This window comes from Pan paniscus, chromosome 10 (assembly GCF_029289425.2).
Source record: "Pan paniscus chromosome 10, NHGRI_mPanPan1-v2.0_pri, whole genome shotgun sequence".
NCBI classification, from domain to species: Eukaryota; Metazoa; Chordata; class Mammalia; order Primates; family Hominidae; genus Pan; species Pan paniscus.
Genome location: NC_073259.2, coordinates 102,291,330 through 102,305,147, shown reverse-complemented (window position 1 = coordinate 102,305,147; position 13,818 = coordinate 102,291,330). Strand labels below are relative to the sequence as shown.

The 13,818-nt window shown below is 43.4% G+C and overlaps 1 protein-coding gene across 2 annotated transcripts in view; it reads right to left on the bottom strand.

The window, feature by feature from the left end:
* Positions 1–13,818, bottom strand: part of PLXNC1 (plexin C1) — a 158,538-nt gene that overhangs the window by 47,825 nt on the left and 96,895 nt on the right. For both annotated transcript variants that reach the window (XM_034934236.3, XM_057299503.2), the window contains exons 13-19: positions 11,906–12,109; positions 11,600–11,785; positions 8,494–8,596; positions 5,134–5,235; positions 4,729–4,832; positions 646–684; positions 286–410 (exon numbers count right to left, since the gene is read on the bottom strand). In XM_034934236.3, the coding sequence (XP_034790127.1) occupies positions 286–410; positions 646–684; positions 4,729–4,832; positions 5,134–5,235; positions 8,494–8,596; positions 11,600–11,785; positions 11,906–12,109 (863 nt within the window). The remainder of the gene's footprint in view (positions 1–285; positions 411–645; positions 685–4,728; positions 4,833–5,133; positions 5,236–8,493; positions 8,597–11,599; positions 11,786–11,905; positions 12,110–13,818) is intronic.

The following is a 13,818-nucleotide window of genomic DNA, read 5'->3' as shown; positions in this document are numbered from 1 at the left end:
AAACTCCCAATCAAATAGCCTTTGGAAAAGTGCATGTTCTCAGGATACCAAGTTCAGAAAGTGGTTTGGAAAGAAAATATGGGACTCAGGTTTGATTTCTCTCTCTCTTTTTTTTTTTTTGTAGAGACAAGGTTTTGCTGTGTTGGTCAGGCTGGTCTTGAACTCCTGGCCTCAAGTGACTGCCTGCCTTGGCCTCCCAAAATGCTGGGATTACAGCCATGAGTCACCATGCCCGGCCTGATTTTTTCTTAAAGGCTTTTAAAACATCAAAGAATGGACTAATACCTGTCCTTCACAGAAAAGTTCTTCTGCTTTTCAAGGGTGTGGATGACAGTAACAAGAAAGCTTTTATTACAGATTAGGGCATCCAAAGCTGTGAGACTTTCATTCTTGTCGTTGGCGTCTCTGTTCTGATAAAAAGAAAAAAATATATAGTATAATACAAAATCATATATAAGTTTAAAGTTAGAAAGTAGATCCACAATGGGTTTTCCAAGACAATGAATTATTCAATATTGAATTCATGATCCAAAAAAAAACCCACAATAAAAATTCAAAGTAATAATAATGGAGATGATAATGATGATGATAACACTATGAACATCAGGCAGTCACTGGGCTAAAAATGAAAACGTAGAGACTTACATGCATATCTTCAGTGAAGATGTGGGTGAAGCCACCTGACTGAGAGGAAGGAGACACTTTTATTATTCATAACATCCAAAGGAAATGAAGAGTGTATTTTTGTTATAATACCCAAGTCCGTTTTAATAAAGTAGAGACACTATTTGCTAATCTGAAGCGCCCCTGGGTTTATGGTGGCTGCGTATTCTCTAATACATAATAAATAATTATTCAGCTTTCAAGAAACGCCACTGAATTCCGAAAGCCTCTAAGAATAATAATTATGATGGCATCAGTTCCAGGTTTGGTAGATGAAGGTATCATCCCACGTTTTAGAAGAAGTGATTTAAGAGTTAAAGAAGGGGTCATTGATGAAGATTATGCAAATATCAGACCCCCTCTTCAAGCAATTTACCTTCTAAAGATAAAGACTAAATTACGTTGCTAAGTTTTACAAGTCTTACCTAAGTAGCATCTACTGTTTCAATACACAATGATATTGAAAGACAGGGGGTAGTTAAAAGCATAGAATCTGGACCAAACTACTTGGGTTCCAGTCCTGGTTTTAATCACATACTGGTCACATGACGTGGGATGTGTTACCTAACCTCTCTGTGTCTGACTTGCCTCATCTCTGAAATGGGGACAATAATGGTTCCCACCTCAGAGGTTTAGTGTGAAAATAAAATGGGTGCAGAGTAAGTGCCCTGTGTCAGTTATCATTACTGGTTTTATTCCTAATTTATAGCAAACTAGACCACAATGCTATCACCCCACTGGTTTCTAAATGCTAGGTAGCTCTGGAATATAAAAAGGGTTTGTAGTGTATCATCAATCTTATTAAAAATCAATGGTTAAACTTTAAAAGTACGTTAAGCAATACTTTAAGTCCACAGAATGAGACTCTAAACTCAAAACATTCAGGTTTTTCTTCTTTTTTGATAATAATAGAAACTTTGAGCTAATTTTATATCTTGTGAAGTAAATTTCTTCTGTAGAGAATTTTGCTTCATAGTTTCAAATCTGCAAGCCCAAGCAAAAGACCTGAAACTATTTTGGCCATATCCTCCCCTAGTAAAAAGCAAAAAAAGCCCCCCAAAAACAGACCAAAAAAACCCCCAGACCCTAGGTTTGCATTTTCTGGTTCTTAATATTTTTCTGCTGAACCAACTTCATGTAAATAGACAGGAGAAACAGGTTGATTCTTAATCGTAAATACGGAAGTGCCGCCCTGGTTCTCTCTGTGTGTTTTTTTGTTTTGTTTTGTTTTTTTGAGACGGAGTCTTGCTCTGTCGCCCGGGCAGGAGTGCAGTGGTGCGATCTCGGCTCACGGCAACCTCTGCCTCCCGGGTTCAAGCAATTCTTTTTTTTTTTTTGAGACGGAATCTCCCTCTGTCGCCCAGGCTGGAGTGCAGTGGCGTGATCTCGGCTCACTGCAACCTCCGCCTCCCGGGTTCAAGCAATTATTTATTTATTTATTTATTTTTTTGAGACAGAGTCTCGCTCTGTCGCCCAGGCTGGAGTGCAGTGGCGCTATCTCGGCTCACTGCAAGCTCCGCCTCCCGGGTTCACGCCATTCTCCTGCCTCAGCCTCCCGAGTAGCTGGGACTACAGGCGCCCGCCACCATGCCTGGCTAATTTTTTTGTATTTTTAGTAGAGACGGGGTTTCACTGTGTTAGCCAGGATGGTCTTGATCTCGGGTTCAAGCAATTCTCTGCCTCAGCCTCCCGAGTAGCTGGGATTACAGGTGCACGCCACCATGCCTGGCTAATTGTGTATTTTTAGTACAGACGGGGTTTCACCATGTTGGCCAGGCTGGTCCCTAACTCCTGACCTCAAGTGATCCACCCGCCTCGGCCTCCCAAAGTGCTGGGATTACAGGCTTGAGCCACTGCGCCTGCACCCGTGGCTCTCTGAGTTTTAAGGCTGCTTCCTCCTTTCATTCAAATTTCCCTTTTCTTCAGCTTAGATCCTCTGCCTACCCTTATTTCTTCTCCTACTTTATGCAAAGCAAAGAGGAGTCAATAAAATAAAAAGCAAGGCTTTAAAAGCCAAAACCGACAGGCAGAGCAAAGAACCCTGGCCTCCTTTGAGAATCTACAATCTCCTCTGGATTTTGCCTGTTGCTTTTTTGCAGGTGCTGAACACCCAAATCCTACCCCCACAGCCCCCAACCTCCAGGCCTAGAGGATTTGGCTTCTGATCAATCCATAAAGAGCCTAATTAATACCAGGACTTATCTGCAGCCTGGAATGCATTTAAGTGGCATTGTCTTCTTACGATATGTTTCCCTGTTCTATCTTTTCTTAATTATTATAAAATCAGTTTTGACTTAGGTCTTCTTGAAAGCAAATTTATGCATGTTTTGTCCTGGGTTCTCTCCTTTAAACAACTTCTGACTTCAATTTTTATGACTTTCCCAGTTGTTTTTCAAGATTATACACAACACTGAGTTAAATCAGTTTGCCTCCTTTGCAACTATCTCTCTTCTCCTAAAATAAGGTAGCATTGTTCCTGGGATCTTTTTTTTTTTTTTTTTTTTTTTTTTTTGGAAACATTCAACTTGCAACAGTGTTCCTTTACATTCATTACTCTATCTTGTTCTTGATTACCAAATTTAGAAGATAAGAACATTTCTTTTTTCAGGCCACAGATTACTCTATTCAGCACTCAAGGGCAATCATTAACTGTAAAAGCCCACATAGCATTCATGTTGATAGTCAAAAATCTCTGTTATTTTATTGCTTTTAAATTCTTAATGGGGATCTCAGATAGCTCGGAAATAGGACTCGTGATGCAACCTTTGCAGAAGCCCCGCACAGTCATCCTGATTCGGGGAATCGAATTCCTCTCCCCAGGCGGTGTTCTGCCATAGAAATGGATGAGGTGGCAAATGGTAGATCTCGGTGCCTCGGTACTCTTGGAGGATAAGTTAAAGGAAACAAACTTCACCAGCACAAAAAGCTGAAGTCTTATTTACAGCCTTCTTGATTTATAACACTAAGGCTTGGACCAAAAAATATGGCAGGTGTTTTATGGAGGCATTCCAACCTCCAGACCCCGCATTACATATCATGGTGTCCTCTTCTAAATTATAGTGAAACTGGAAATTGCTTACTGCATGTGTCTGGGTTTCTGAACTCTAGGCTTCTGGCCAATTGTTCCGGAGAAGCTTCTGGTAAGGTGATACAAACTCTCCTTTGGCCTGGAGAGATTTCAGCCGTTGCTTAGAAGTCTAGATTGAAATGTGATCATTGGTATTGATGTGTTTAAGAGGTTGGGCCTCTATGTGGTCATCAGACCGCAAAAAAGAAGGGCAATATGGCGGAGCTGGGGTATCCGGACATGGCAGTGATGATACGCAGGATGAGTGTACCTCACCAAAGACTTGGGAGGGTAAATGGAGAAGGCTGAGTGAGTGGGTGAGAAAATGGAGGCGTGAGAACATAGGTAAGACCAGCAACCCAAAAGGTTAAGTAGACGACTCCTCAGAGCCCTAGAACAAATGAATTAATCAGTTCGTGCATCTATGTCTACTAAATGAGGACAATACAAACTGACCAGCTAAAGAAAAACTACCGAAGAGAACCATAAGAACTCTACATGGCTAAAAATGCCTGTTTTCAACTCCAATTCCATCCATGTCTACTTTCCTCCCTTTTGACCAGTAGTATTTTTCCTTTCCAATTGAGAAGTAATAGTGAATAATCTAGTCGCTGCAATGTAAGTCATGCAGATAAACACAACAAATTGGCTAGCTCACAATTTATTGATTTTTAAATAAACTAGCTCACTTCCCAGCTACACATTCAGTTCTACATTGAGAGTAAAAGAAAGCAAAAATCATCACTCTGAGCTTCTGTCCCTCCTAGGTTTTTGTTACTGGGCAAAGAATAATCACCAGTGACCCATCACTGTTTTATACCCTAATCAATGCAATTAATAATTACCCTCCTCCCTGCTCTGCTCAAACTTAAGCCATTATTTTTGTACCAAGCACATTATAGCTGCCTTGGAAGCAAACACTCGTTTTGACAACAGCAACAAGCACCTTCATTATTATTCAAGACTCAACCTTAGGAATATGATCAATGCTCTTTTACCTCAGGGAAGAAAGTTCTCAGAGCAAAATGTTTGTAGTCAAGGAAGGGAACAGTTCCAAAACTATCAACCACATCCAATTTATCCATCTGCAGCTCAGCAAAGCCTGCAAAACAGAATCCCAAGAGCAATATTTTAACTCAAACAATGGATAAGATCTTCTGCTGTTTTGTCTAACACAGAGTATGACCTTGGTTTTCATTAAAGAAGAAACAATAGATAATGACTTGGTTGGCTGCAGAGAAGAGCTGAAATAAAACACAAAGCCAGGCCCAGGCCCTGCCCTTCCGTTGCCTTCTATTATACAAACAGTTCTCATTACTGTGGCCATCTCTATGTAAGGGTAAAAAAATAAAAGTATAAATATAAAAGGCTTGTTTTTCTACAAACACAATTTTGGAGCCTACCATCACGTATCTCTTTCCGGAGCTCGCTTTCCAGCAATTCTAGTTGTTGACTCTGTTTGCGACTCAGCTCCTTCGATTTGTGCCTGGTCACCCCCACGGCCGCTAAGAGACAGAGATGCTGCATCAGAGGGACATGGTAACTCAAAAACAAAAAATGAAAACAAATAGCAACCTTTACAGTTCTTAAAAACAAAAACAAAACAGATAGGGACAGAGAGCAGGAGCTAGAATGAAACTAGAAAATAGCATTAAAAAGCTGGATCTTATAAGAAAATTTCCCAGTGAGGGGTCACTCTGAAGAGGAAGATGCCAAAATGCAGCAGAAAAAAGCCAAAACCTTACTCATTTTACAAGTGAAAGCTAAATCAAATAACCTTCACTTGTAACCAAAGATCCCAGTTGGCTGAAACGTAATGAAACAAGCCAAGTTTCTTCCCCACAGCTGCAGCCACTTGCATTGTTCCATTCTTTTTGAATGTTTGTAAGCATCCCTGGAGAAATAAAGTTGTGCTGCAAATGTAGAAAGGAACCGCAGATCCACAGTTGGCTACATGGGCCAAACCTGCATAGAGCTAATGGGGTGACATGATGAGCGAGCCACAAGGAACTCCCATACTTCCATATTGCTTCTAACTGTGCTGCAGAGGCCATAAACCAACCCAGTTTGGTGCTTGGGTTCATGTTCTTGCTCTGCCATTTACTAGCTATGTGACCTGGGTTAAGTTCCTCAGCATGTCTGTGCCTGGCTGCCTTCTCTGTAAGAGTGCCTATCTCACTGTGATGCTGGGAGGATTATAAGAAGTAACTCACAAAAAGCATTAAGAATGTATTATTTAAAAAAGTATAGGTATTCAACAATCAACCACTGTTATTCTAGGAAGCTTCTCCTCACTTACAGAAATTACAGCCAGGTGCGGGGGCTCACGTCTGTAATTCCAGCTCTTTGAGAGGCTGAGGTGGGAACATGGCTTGAGGCTAGGGGTTTGAGATCAGCCTGGACAACAGAGAAAGATATTTTTCTGTCTCTACAAAAAAATAGAAAATTAGATGGGTGTGATGGTGCATGCCTGGAGTCCCAGCTACTTGGGAGGCCGAGGTGGGAGGACCACTTGAGCCCAGGAGGTCAAGGCTGCAGTGAGCCGTGATCGTGCCACTGCACTCAGCCTGGGCAAAAAAGTGAGACCCTTTCTCAAAAAAAAAAAAAAAAAGAAAAGAAATTACATAATAGACGGGCTCTGCTACCAATAATGCTGGAGGAAACAAATATGGCTTTTCACTGGACTACTTCATAAAGTCAACAGTCTTAATAACATGCATTGTGCATGTCTAAGAAAGGGTGGAGTATGATGTAGTGATTCCCAAACTTACTTGACCATGGAACCCCTTTTTCCAGGACAGTCACTTGGGACCACTGTTCCTCAGGCCTCAGGTTGAGCAACACTGGCTCATGCACGCAAAGGCTCATTTTTTTCTAGCTCCAGAGACTTGCACAGTTATCAGCAACATAACAGGTGCTCAATGAACATAAGGTAAATAGATGCAGGGATGAATGAGTGAATAAATGAGTGTATAGAAGGAGACACTGGCAACTGCCTGTACTAGCCATCAAATTTCAGAAAGTCAATACCTATGTTAAATCAGGAAATACAAAGTGCTTTTTTTTTTTTTTTTTTTTTTCCTGAGACAGAGTCTTGTTCTGTGGCCAGGCTGGAGGGCAGTGGCACGATCTCGGCTCACTGCAACCTCCAGCTCCCGGGTTCAAATGATTTTCCTGCCTCAGCCTCCTGAGTAGCTGGGATTACAGGCACGTGCCACCACACCCAACTAATTTTTGTATTTTTAGTAGAGACGGGGTTTCACCATGGTGGTCAGGATGGTCTCGATCTCCTGACCTCGTGATCCACCCGCCTCAGCCTCCCAAAGTGCTTGGATTACAGGCATGAGCCGCCGGGCCCAGCCAAAGTGCTATTTGTTGGTGGATAAGAGTTCCTTTTTCAAAGAAGGATGAGAGAAAATAGACTTCAAATGACAAGCAGCTCAGAACCAGAGTCACAAACGAAATGGCTACAGATATCAGGTACATAGATGAGTTAAATGGCCTAGGTGGAGACAATATGGAGTGGTGGCGACTATGGTCAAAACCTAGGGAGCACATTCCCTCTCTCAAGGGCGTAGCTGCTACTCAGCTCTAATAAACTGATGCTATGGAAATTTGGGATCCAATGATCCAAATTTTTCACATTTTCAAGAGATGTTTCCAAATGTGAATCACTAATTTTTAAACGTTATAAGCTACTTAATAGTTTTAGAAAATGCTACATGGCAAAACAAAATATATTGGTGGACCAGATTTAGCCAATGAGCAACCACCATGGGCTCACTGTGTGTGGATGAGCCCGGGACCACTTTAAGAGATGACATAGATCACACTTCTATTAAAAAAATCATTTACTTTTTAGACACAGGGCCTCATTCTGCTGTCCAGGCTGGCATGCAGTGGCACGATCATAACTCACTGTAACCTCAAACTCCTGGACTTATGCAGTCCTCCCTCCTTGGCCTCCCAAAGTGTTGGAACTACAGGCGTGTGCCACTGTGCCCAGGCATGACCACACTTCTAAAGTGTGGTTCTGCCCAGAAAATCAAGACTGAAATGAGGCTGGGGTGATGGGTGGTGGGGGGTGGTCAAGATGAAATAACCAAGTCCTGGGAGCCCAAAATCCCAGAGAAGTTCTTGGGGAATTACATAAATGAACATTTGTCACCACAATTCGAAGGAATGGAGAAGCAAAGTAGATTATATCCCTCAAATCCCAAGATACCATCTGTGTAATCCAGCCTTCTATTAATGAAGCATCCTTTAAAAAAAAATTTTGTTTTTTGTTTGTTTGTTTTTGAGATGGAGTCTTGCTTTGTCACCCAGGCTGGAGTGCAGTGGTGTGATCTCGGCTCACTGCAACCTCCGCCTCCCGGGTTCAAGCAGTTCTTCCTACCTCAGTCTCCTGAGTAGCTGGGATTACAGGCACCTGCCATCACGCCCGGCTAATTTTTGTATTTTTAGTAGAGATGGGTTTTTGCCATGTTGGCCAGGCTGGTCTTGAACTCCTGACCTCAAGGTGATCCGCCCGCCTCAGTCTCCCAAAGTGCTGGGATTATAGGCATCAGCCACCATGCCTGGCCAAAAGAAATGTTTAGAAAGCCCTCAGCGTGTACCTATTATTCGTTTCTCAAAGTTTTGATTTGGGCTTTCACCCATTTATACTTAATTGAAGCAAACAGCCCCTGAAAGCTGAAAGTCTGCCTGCCCGGCGAGAGGCCCCAGGGAATAATTTCTCTGACAAAATTAAACAGGGCACTTACCAAAAATGACAATCACTAGCAAGACAGGGAGCACAATCAGAAAATACCACGTGGAAGGAACTGACTCCTGCTCGACGTAGAGCTCCAGGTTTCCCAGCTTGACCTGATGGGACAAAGAATGTCATTAGACCCAATTGAGTTGGGGACTGTATTTATTTACATAATTTCCCCCCTAAAATGGCTTCACAATACAAAAAGAAGCAGTGAGCTGGGTAGGATATCTGAGTTCAACTCTCATTTCTGTGGCAGATTAGCTACGTGTCCTTGGGCAAATCCAGAATATTCACTGTGCCTCAGTTTCCTGAAATGTCAGTTGACACATGCTGGACTAGACCCTCAGAGTCTTAATTTTGGCCCTCTTTGCTCTGGGGGTTTTAAGTTGCAGGAGTGAGGGCAATAAAGAGGCAGTAACCTGTAGGCAAGAAGCCCCTGCCCTTTATTCTAAGGGAGAAACTCAATTTTTATCATTTTTACAGGCAGGCTTATTTTGTTTTTGTTTTAGAGACAAAGTCTTGCTCTGTTGCCCAGGTTGGAGTGCAGTGGTGTGATCATAGCCCACTGTAGCCTTGAACTCATCATGGGCCCAAGTGATCCTCCCACCTCAGCCTCCCAAGTAGCTGGGGCTACGGTACACACCACCACACCTGGCTAATTTTTAAATTTTTTGTAGAGACAGGGTCTCACTATGTTGCCCAGTCTGGTCTCGAACTCCTGAACTCAAGCGATCCTCCCACCTCAGCCTCTCAAACTGCTGGGATTACAGGTGTGAGCCACTGTACCTGGCATCCTATTTTGAATAAAACATTCTGTGGCAAAAACCAGATTGGCAGTGCTGATCAGATCATCCCTGAGGGATTTTTCCAGTTTTAGCATTTTTGGGGTTATATTTTCTGAAACTTGTCAAGGGAAAAACTCTACATGAAGCTTAATTATTTCACTGATGTACATACAAGTATTAAGGCGTGTTTCCATCCTTGGACCCATGCTGCCCCCATGGAGGCATCTGAGCACAGTAGCTGGAGGATGGATTTGGACCCGGATAGCTGAAGCTCTCCATACCAGCTCTGCCACCTGCTCTGTTTCTCAGCTATGGAACCCTGAATTAGGTATGCACATCCAGTCCTCTTTTTCCTCATCTCTGAAATGGGATGTTGGGAGTGCCTCTTGGTAGGCTGTCCTGACTAAATTCATGACGTCATCTGAATAAGTCAGCTCATGGCGCCCTCCTCAAAACTCTCCCATGCCTTCTGCAGCCCACAAGCCAAGCCCTTGCCATGGTCCACAAGGTCCTAATCATCTCCTGTTGTCTCCATGAACTCTCTAACCTCAGAAGCCTCTGCTCTGCTCCCTCCACTCCAGTCACACTGGCCTCCTTGCTGCTCTTCAAACATGCCAGGCAGCCTCCTGCCTCAGGACCTCTGCTCCCTCTGCTCCCTCTGCCTAGAACGTTCTACCCCAGATAGCCCATGGCTTGTTCCCACTCCTCCTTATACAGATGTCACTTTCACAAGCAGGCCTTTTCTGCCCACCATTGCAAAACCTGCAGCATGGCCCCCCTACATGCTCCTGTTCCCACTCCCCCACCCCCCCGCACTGGTGCTTTTTTTCTCCATAGCAACTGCCACCAAGTAACACAATTTTTATTTATATTCTTCACGCTGTGTCTCTTTAGGGAACCTCCATAAAGGCAGATGTTTTTGTCTGTTTTATTCTCTGTCTGTCCCCATCACGGCGTAGGCTCTCAGGAGCTATGTCATGAATGATGAAGAATGTTAGCATTTGCTCTTCTCAACTAACAGGAAAGGTGGGAACACTCGTGAGTTGAGTTGTTGTTCCTTATTTTTTTTTGAGACAGGGTCTTACTATGTTGCCCAGACTTCTAGAGGCTCAAGTGATCCTCCTGCTTTGGCTTCCCAAAGTGCTGGCATTAAGGCTTGAGTTGTCTCTCCCAGCCTAGTTGTTATTCCTGACTTAAAACTTACTATTGGCTGGGCGCGGTGGCTCACACCTGTAATGCCAGCACTTTGGGAGGCCGAGGCAGGCAGATCACTTGAGGCCAGGAGTTTGGGACCAGCCAGCCCAACACAGTGAAACTCCGTCTCTACTAAAAATAGAAAAAACTAGCCAGGTGTGGTGGTGCGCACCTGTAATCCCAGCTACTTGGGTGACTGAGGCATGAGAATTGCTTAAAACTGGGAAGCGGAGGTTGCTGTAAGCCAAGATCGTGCCACTGTACTCCTGCCTGGGTAACAAAGTGAGACTCTGTCTAAAAAATAAATAAAACTTATTATTAACCCCATTTATCATACAGATGGACTAAGAGAGGCTCAGGAAACTCAAGTGATTTACCTAAGGCCACAGAGCTATTAACTGGTGCCAGTGGGACATGAACACATTTTTGTTGTTGCCTTCCAGTCTGAAGTTCTTTTTCATTGTCTTTTATCCAATTATTTATTATGATAGATCAAGAAGAATTTATATAGGCTGTACAGAGCCTCATACGGCATGAATACTATAAAGGGTGACTTCTAATGTGTTTCCCTTCTCAGTGGTCTCACATCTTTATTATGGGACATAAATATAGCAGTGATCCATCCCCCAAACATATCTGGGAAAAGATTAATCACAGAAAGTATGACTTCATGGTGAAGGAAGCAGCCCATGACCCAGAGATTATCTGGTCTCCATCTGATTCTAATGCTACCCAGAGTGTGCTGAAGAGGCCCTTGTTTGTTTTGGGTTTCTGCTAAGACATGTCACCTCCGCATTTGAGAAAACAGTGACAGCTCATTTGTCAATGGGTCTAGAGATTTTGCTTGCCGATCCTACTGTATAAATGTGTGGCTAGAACAAAAGCTATCAAGACTCATTAGGATTATAGACAATGGTGTGTCCAACGCTTTGACGTTCAAACAGGCACAGGGATGGATTCAGCCAGCTATTTTGGAGCTATTTTGCTTGGGCTCGCAGTACCAGCTTTGTTTATCTTCTATTTAAAGTGAGGATCTGAAGATCCATGAAAGATTCCATTCTGGCCTCTGGTTTAGCCAAGGAATTATCACAAAAATCAGGTAAAGACAGCAGGTGGGACTGCCAGGTCACTTACCCGAACTTTCTTAGAAGAGTTGGCAATGGTGCTTGCAGTCTTGATGCCTTTAATTTTGCAAAGGATGGTGGTAAGATCTTGATTTCTAGTAATATTTTCAAAACTGCAATTTAATTGCCCATTTTCCCCATGGAAGAGAGTAATTTCAATGTCTTTTTTGGAAATGTTGAAGTTGTCATTTTCTTTCTGTAAAGAACAAAATGAAGATGGAGAAATCAGAGCACATGTAGAAACTCACGAGCATAAACACACCTTTCCAGTCAAGGGGTCGGGGTGACATCCCACCCAGAAAGAAAAGAAACATACTTGAATTTTCACTTCCAGTTCTGTGTCCACCTCGGATTCCACCCGATACCCCGTGAATCTGGGGTCCTCCAGATACTGCAGGGTTCCACAATCCAAGTAGGTGTCTTGTACTCTCAGCTTCACAGTGACATTCGTGCGCACTTTTGAACTCTTTAAACTGGGGGCTAAAAACCCGCAGTAAGTCGCCACACAATATTCAGAGACCTGGGCAAAAAGAAAAGAATGTTTTAGTAACTTTGTTAACGAATCCCAGCTGTGATCTCTAAGAGCTAAGTGACCTGAGCAACTTAACTTCTTGGTGCTTCTGTTTTCTCATGTGTAATATGGAGACAGCAAAACTACCTCCCTCACAGGATTGACTTCACCCTACATTACATTAAATGAGGGCTACGTTAACTGAGATTATACATGCTTAGATCAGGGCCCGGCACACAGTAAGCACTCAAAACATGCTAGTTAATATTATGATTAATATCATGAGTGACAATGAAAGCAGCTGGAAGGTTATGCCATGGGAAAAGAGACTAGGCTGAAAGCAGTAGGCTAGGGAAAGGGGAAGATTCTGACCCAAGGGGCTTAGGTGTCCTTGGGGTCAGCCTGTCTGAGCCCTGGGAAACCACGAGAAAAGAAAAGTGTCCAACCCCCAGCAAGGGCCAGCTCCTGAAGCACTTGTTGCAGCTGAATCACTCTTTGTTGGGGGAACCTACTGCAGGGCCTTAGCAGAAGTCACTAGACACAAGAAGGAAAAGGGTTTTCAGGCATAACAGAAAACAGGAGAAAACAAAAGTAAAAGGAACAATGCATCTCCCATGAAATGAAGAGCATGAAAACTGAAAACAATGCAGAAAAGGTGGCCTGATTTACAGGATTAAAAAAAAACAACAACACATAAATAGGCTGGGCGTAGTGGCTCACGCCTGTAATCCCAGCACTGTGGGAAACGGAGGGAGGAGGGTTACGTGAGCCCGGGAGTTGGAGATCAGCCTGGGTAACATAGTGAGACCCTGTCTCTCTCTCTATATATAAAAAATAAAATTTAAAAAGTTAGTAAATACATAACATAAATATATTGTCCTGTTTAGGTGTACAGAAGGACAGGCAGAGGAGGCTGGTGGGTTAGGGGAGGATGGCAAACATTCTACAGAAAAGCAATTATAACTCATAAAAAGAAATGTATCAGGTGGGAAAAACTATTTTTCCCCCACCCCCGCCACCCCCTGATACTAGAGCATAAAAAAGACAATAGGAAGAGGCAATTGGTGGGAAAATATGATGTCAAGAGCTGAGATTTGGACAAGCACAACCTTCCTTTCCCTTCACATCTTTCCAAACTATAGCCCTGAATCTCCTGCTCACATTTCTGTCCTCAGGATGAAAACCACTGACTCTACTGCCTCAGCAGCCTTAACTCCTAGCAGGCTGGCTTTTTACTGAAGATGGCTTCTAGAAGGATTGCCGGTGAGAGGATCACCCAACCCTATTATCCTCAAGACTCTACAGTTCCATACTCGTGACAAACTCGCGCCATGCGATTTACTCTTTTTCACTGGTTTCTGAGCACCTTCTCGGCCACCTTCACGGCCCATCCTACTGTCTGTCATTCCTTAAAATGAAGCTTTGCCACCAGTCCTAGGTGCTCTTTTCTTCCTCCTCTGTGCTCTCACTCCCATGATGTCACCCCCACTCTCCCTTCAACGATACTGCTATAAAGACAAGCTGGTCATCTCTAGCTTCACCATGCCCCAGCACTTGAGACCTGCTCTGCTAACCACAGCCCAAAGGGAGCTGCTGTCAGCCCAGAGAGACTGTGGACGTCTCAGACACACCTGCACTGGCATGAGCATCCTCACTGGGCTCCCAGCCTTTCTTCAGTTCCTGCCTCTCCAAACTCAGCTGTGCACCATTGCCAAAAT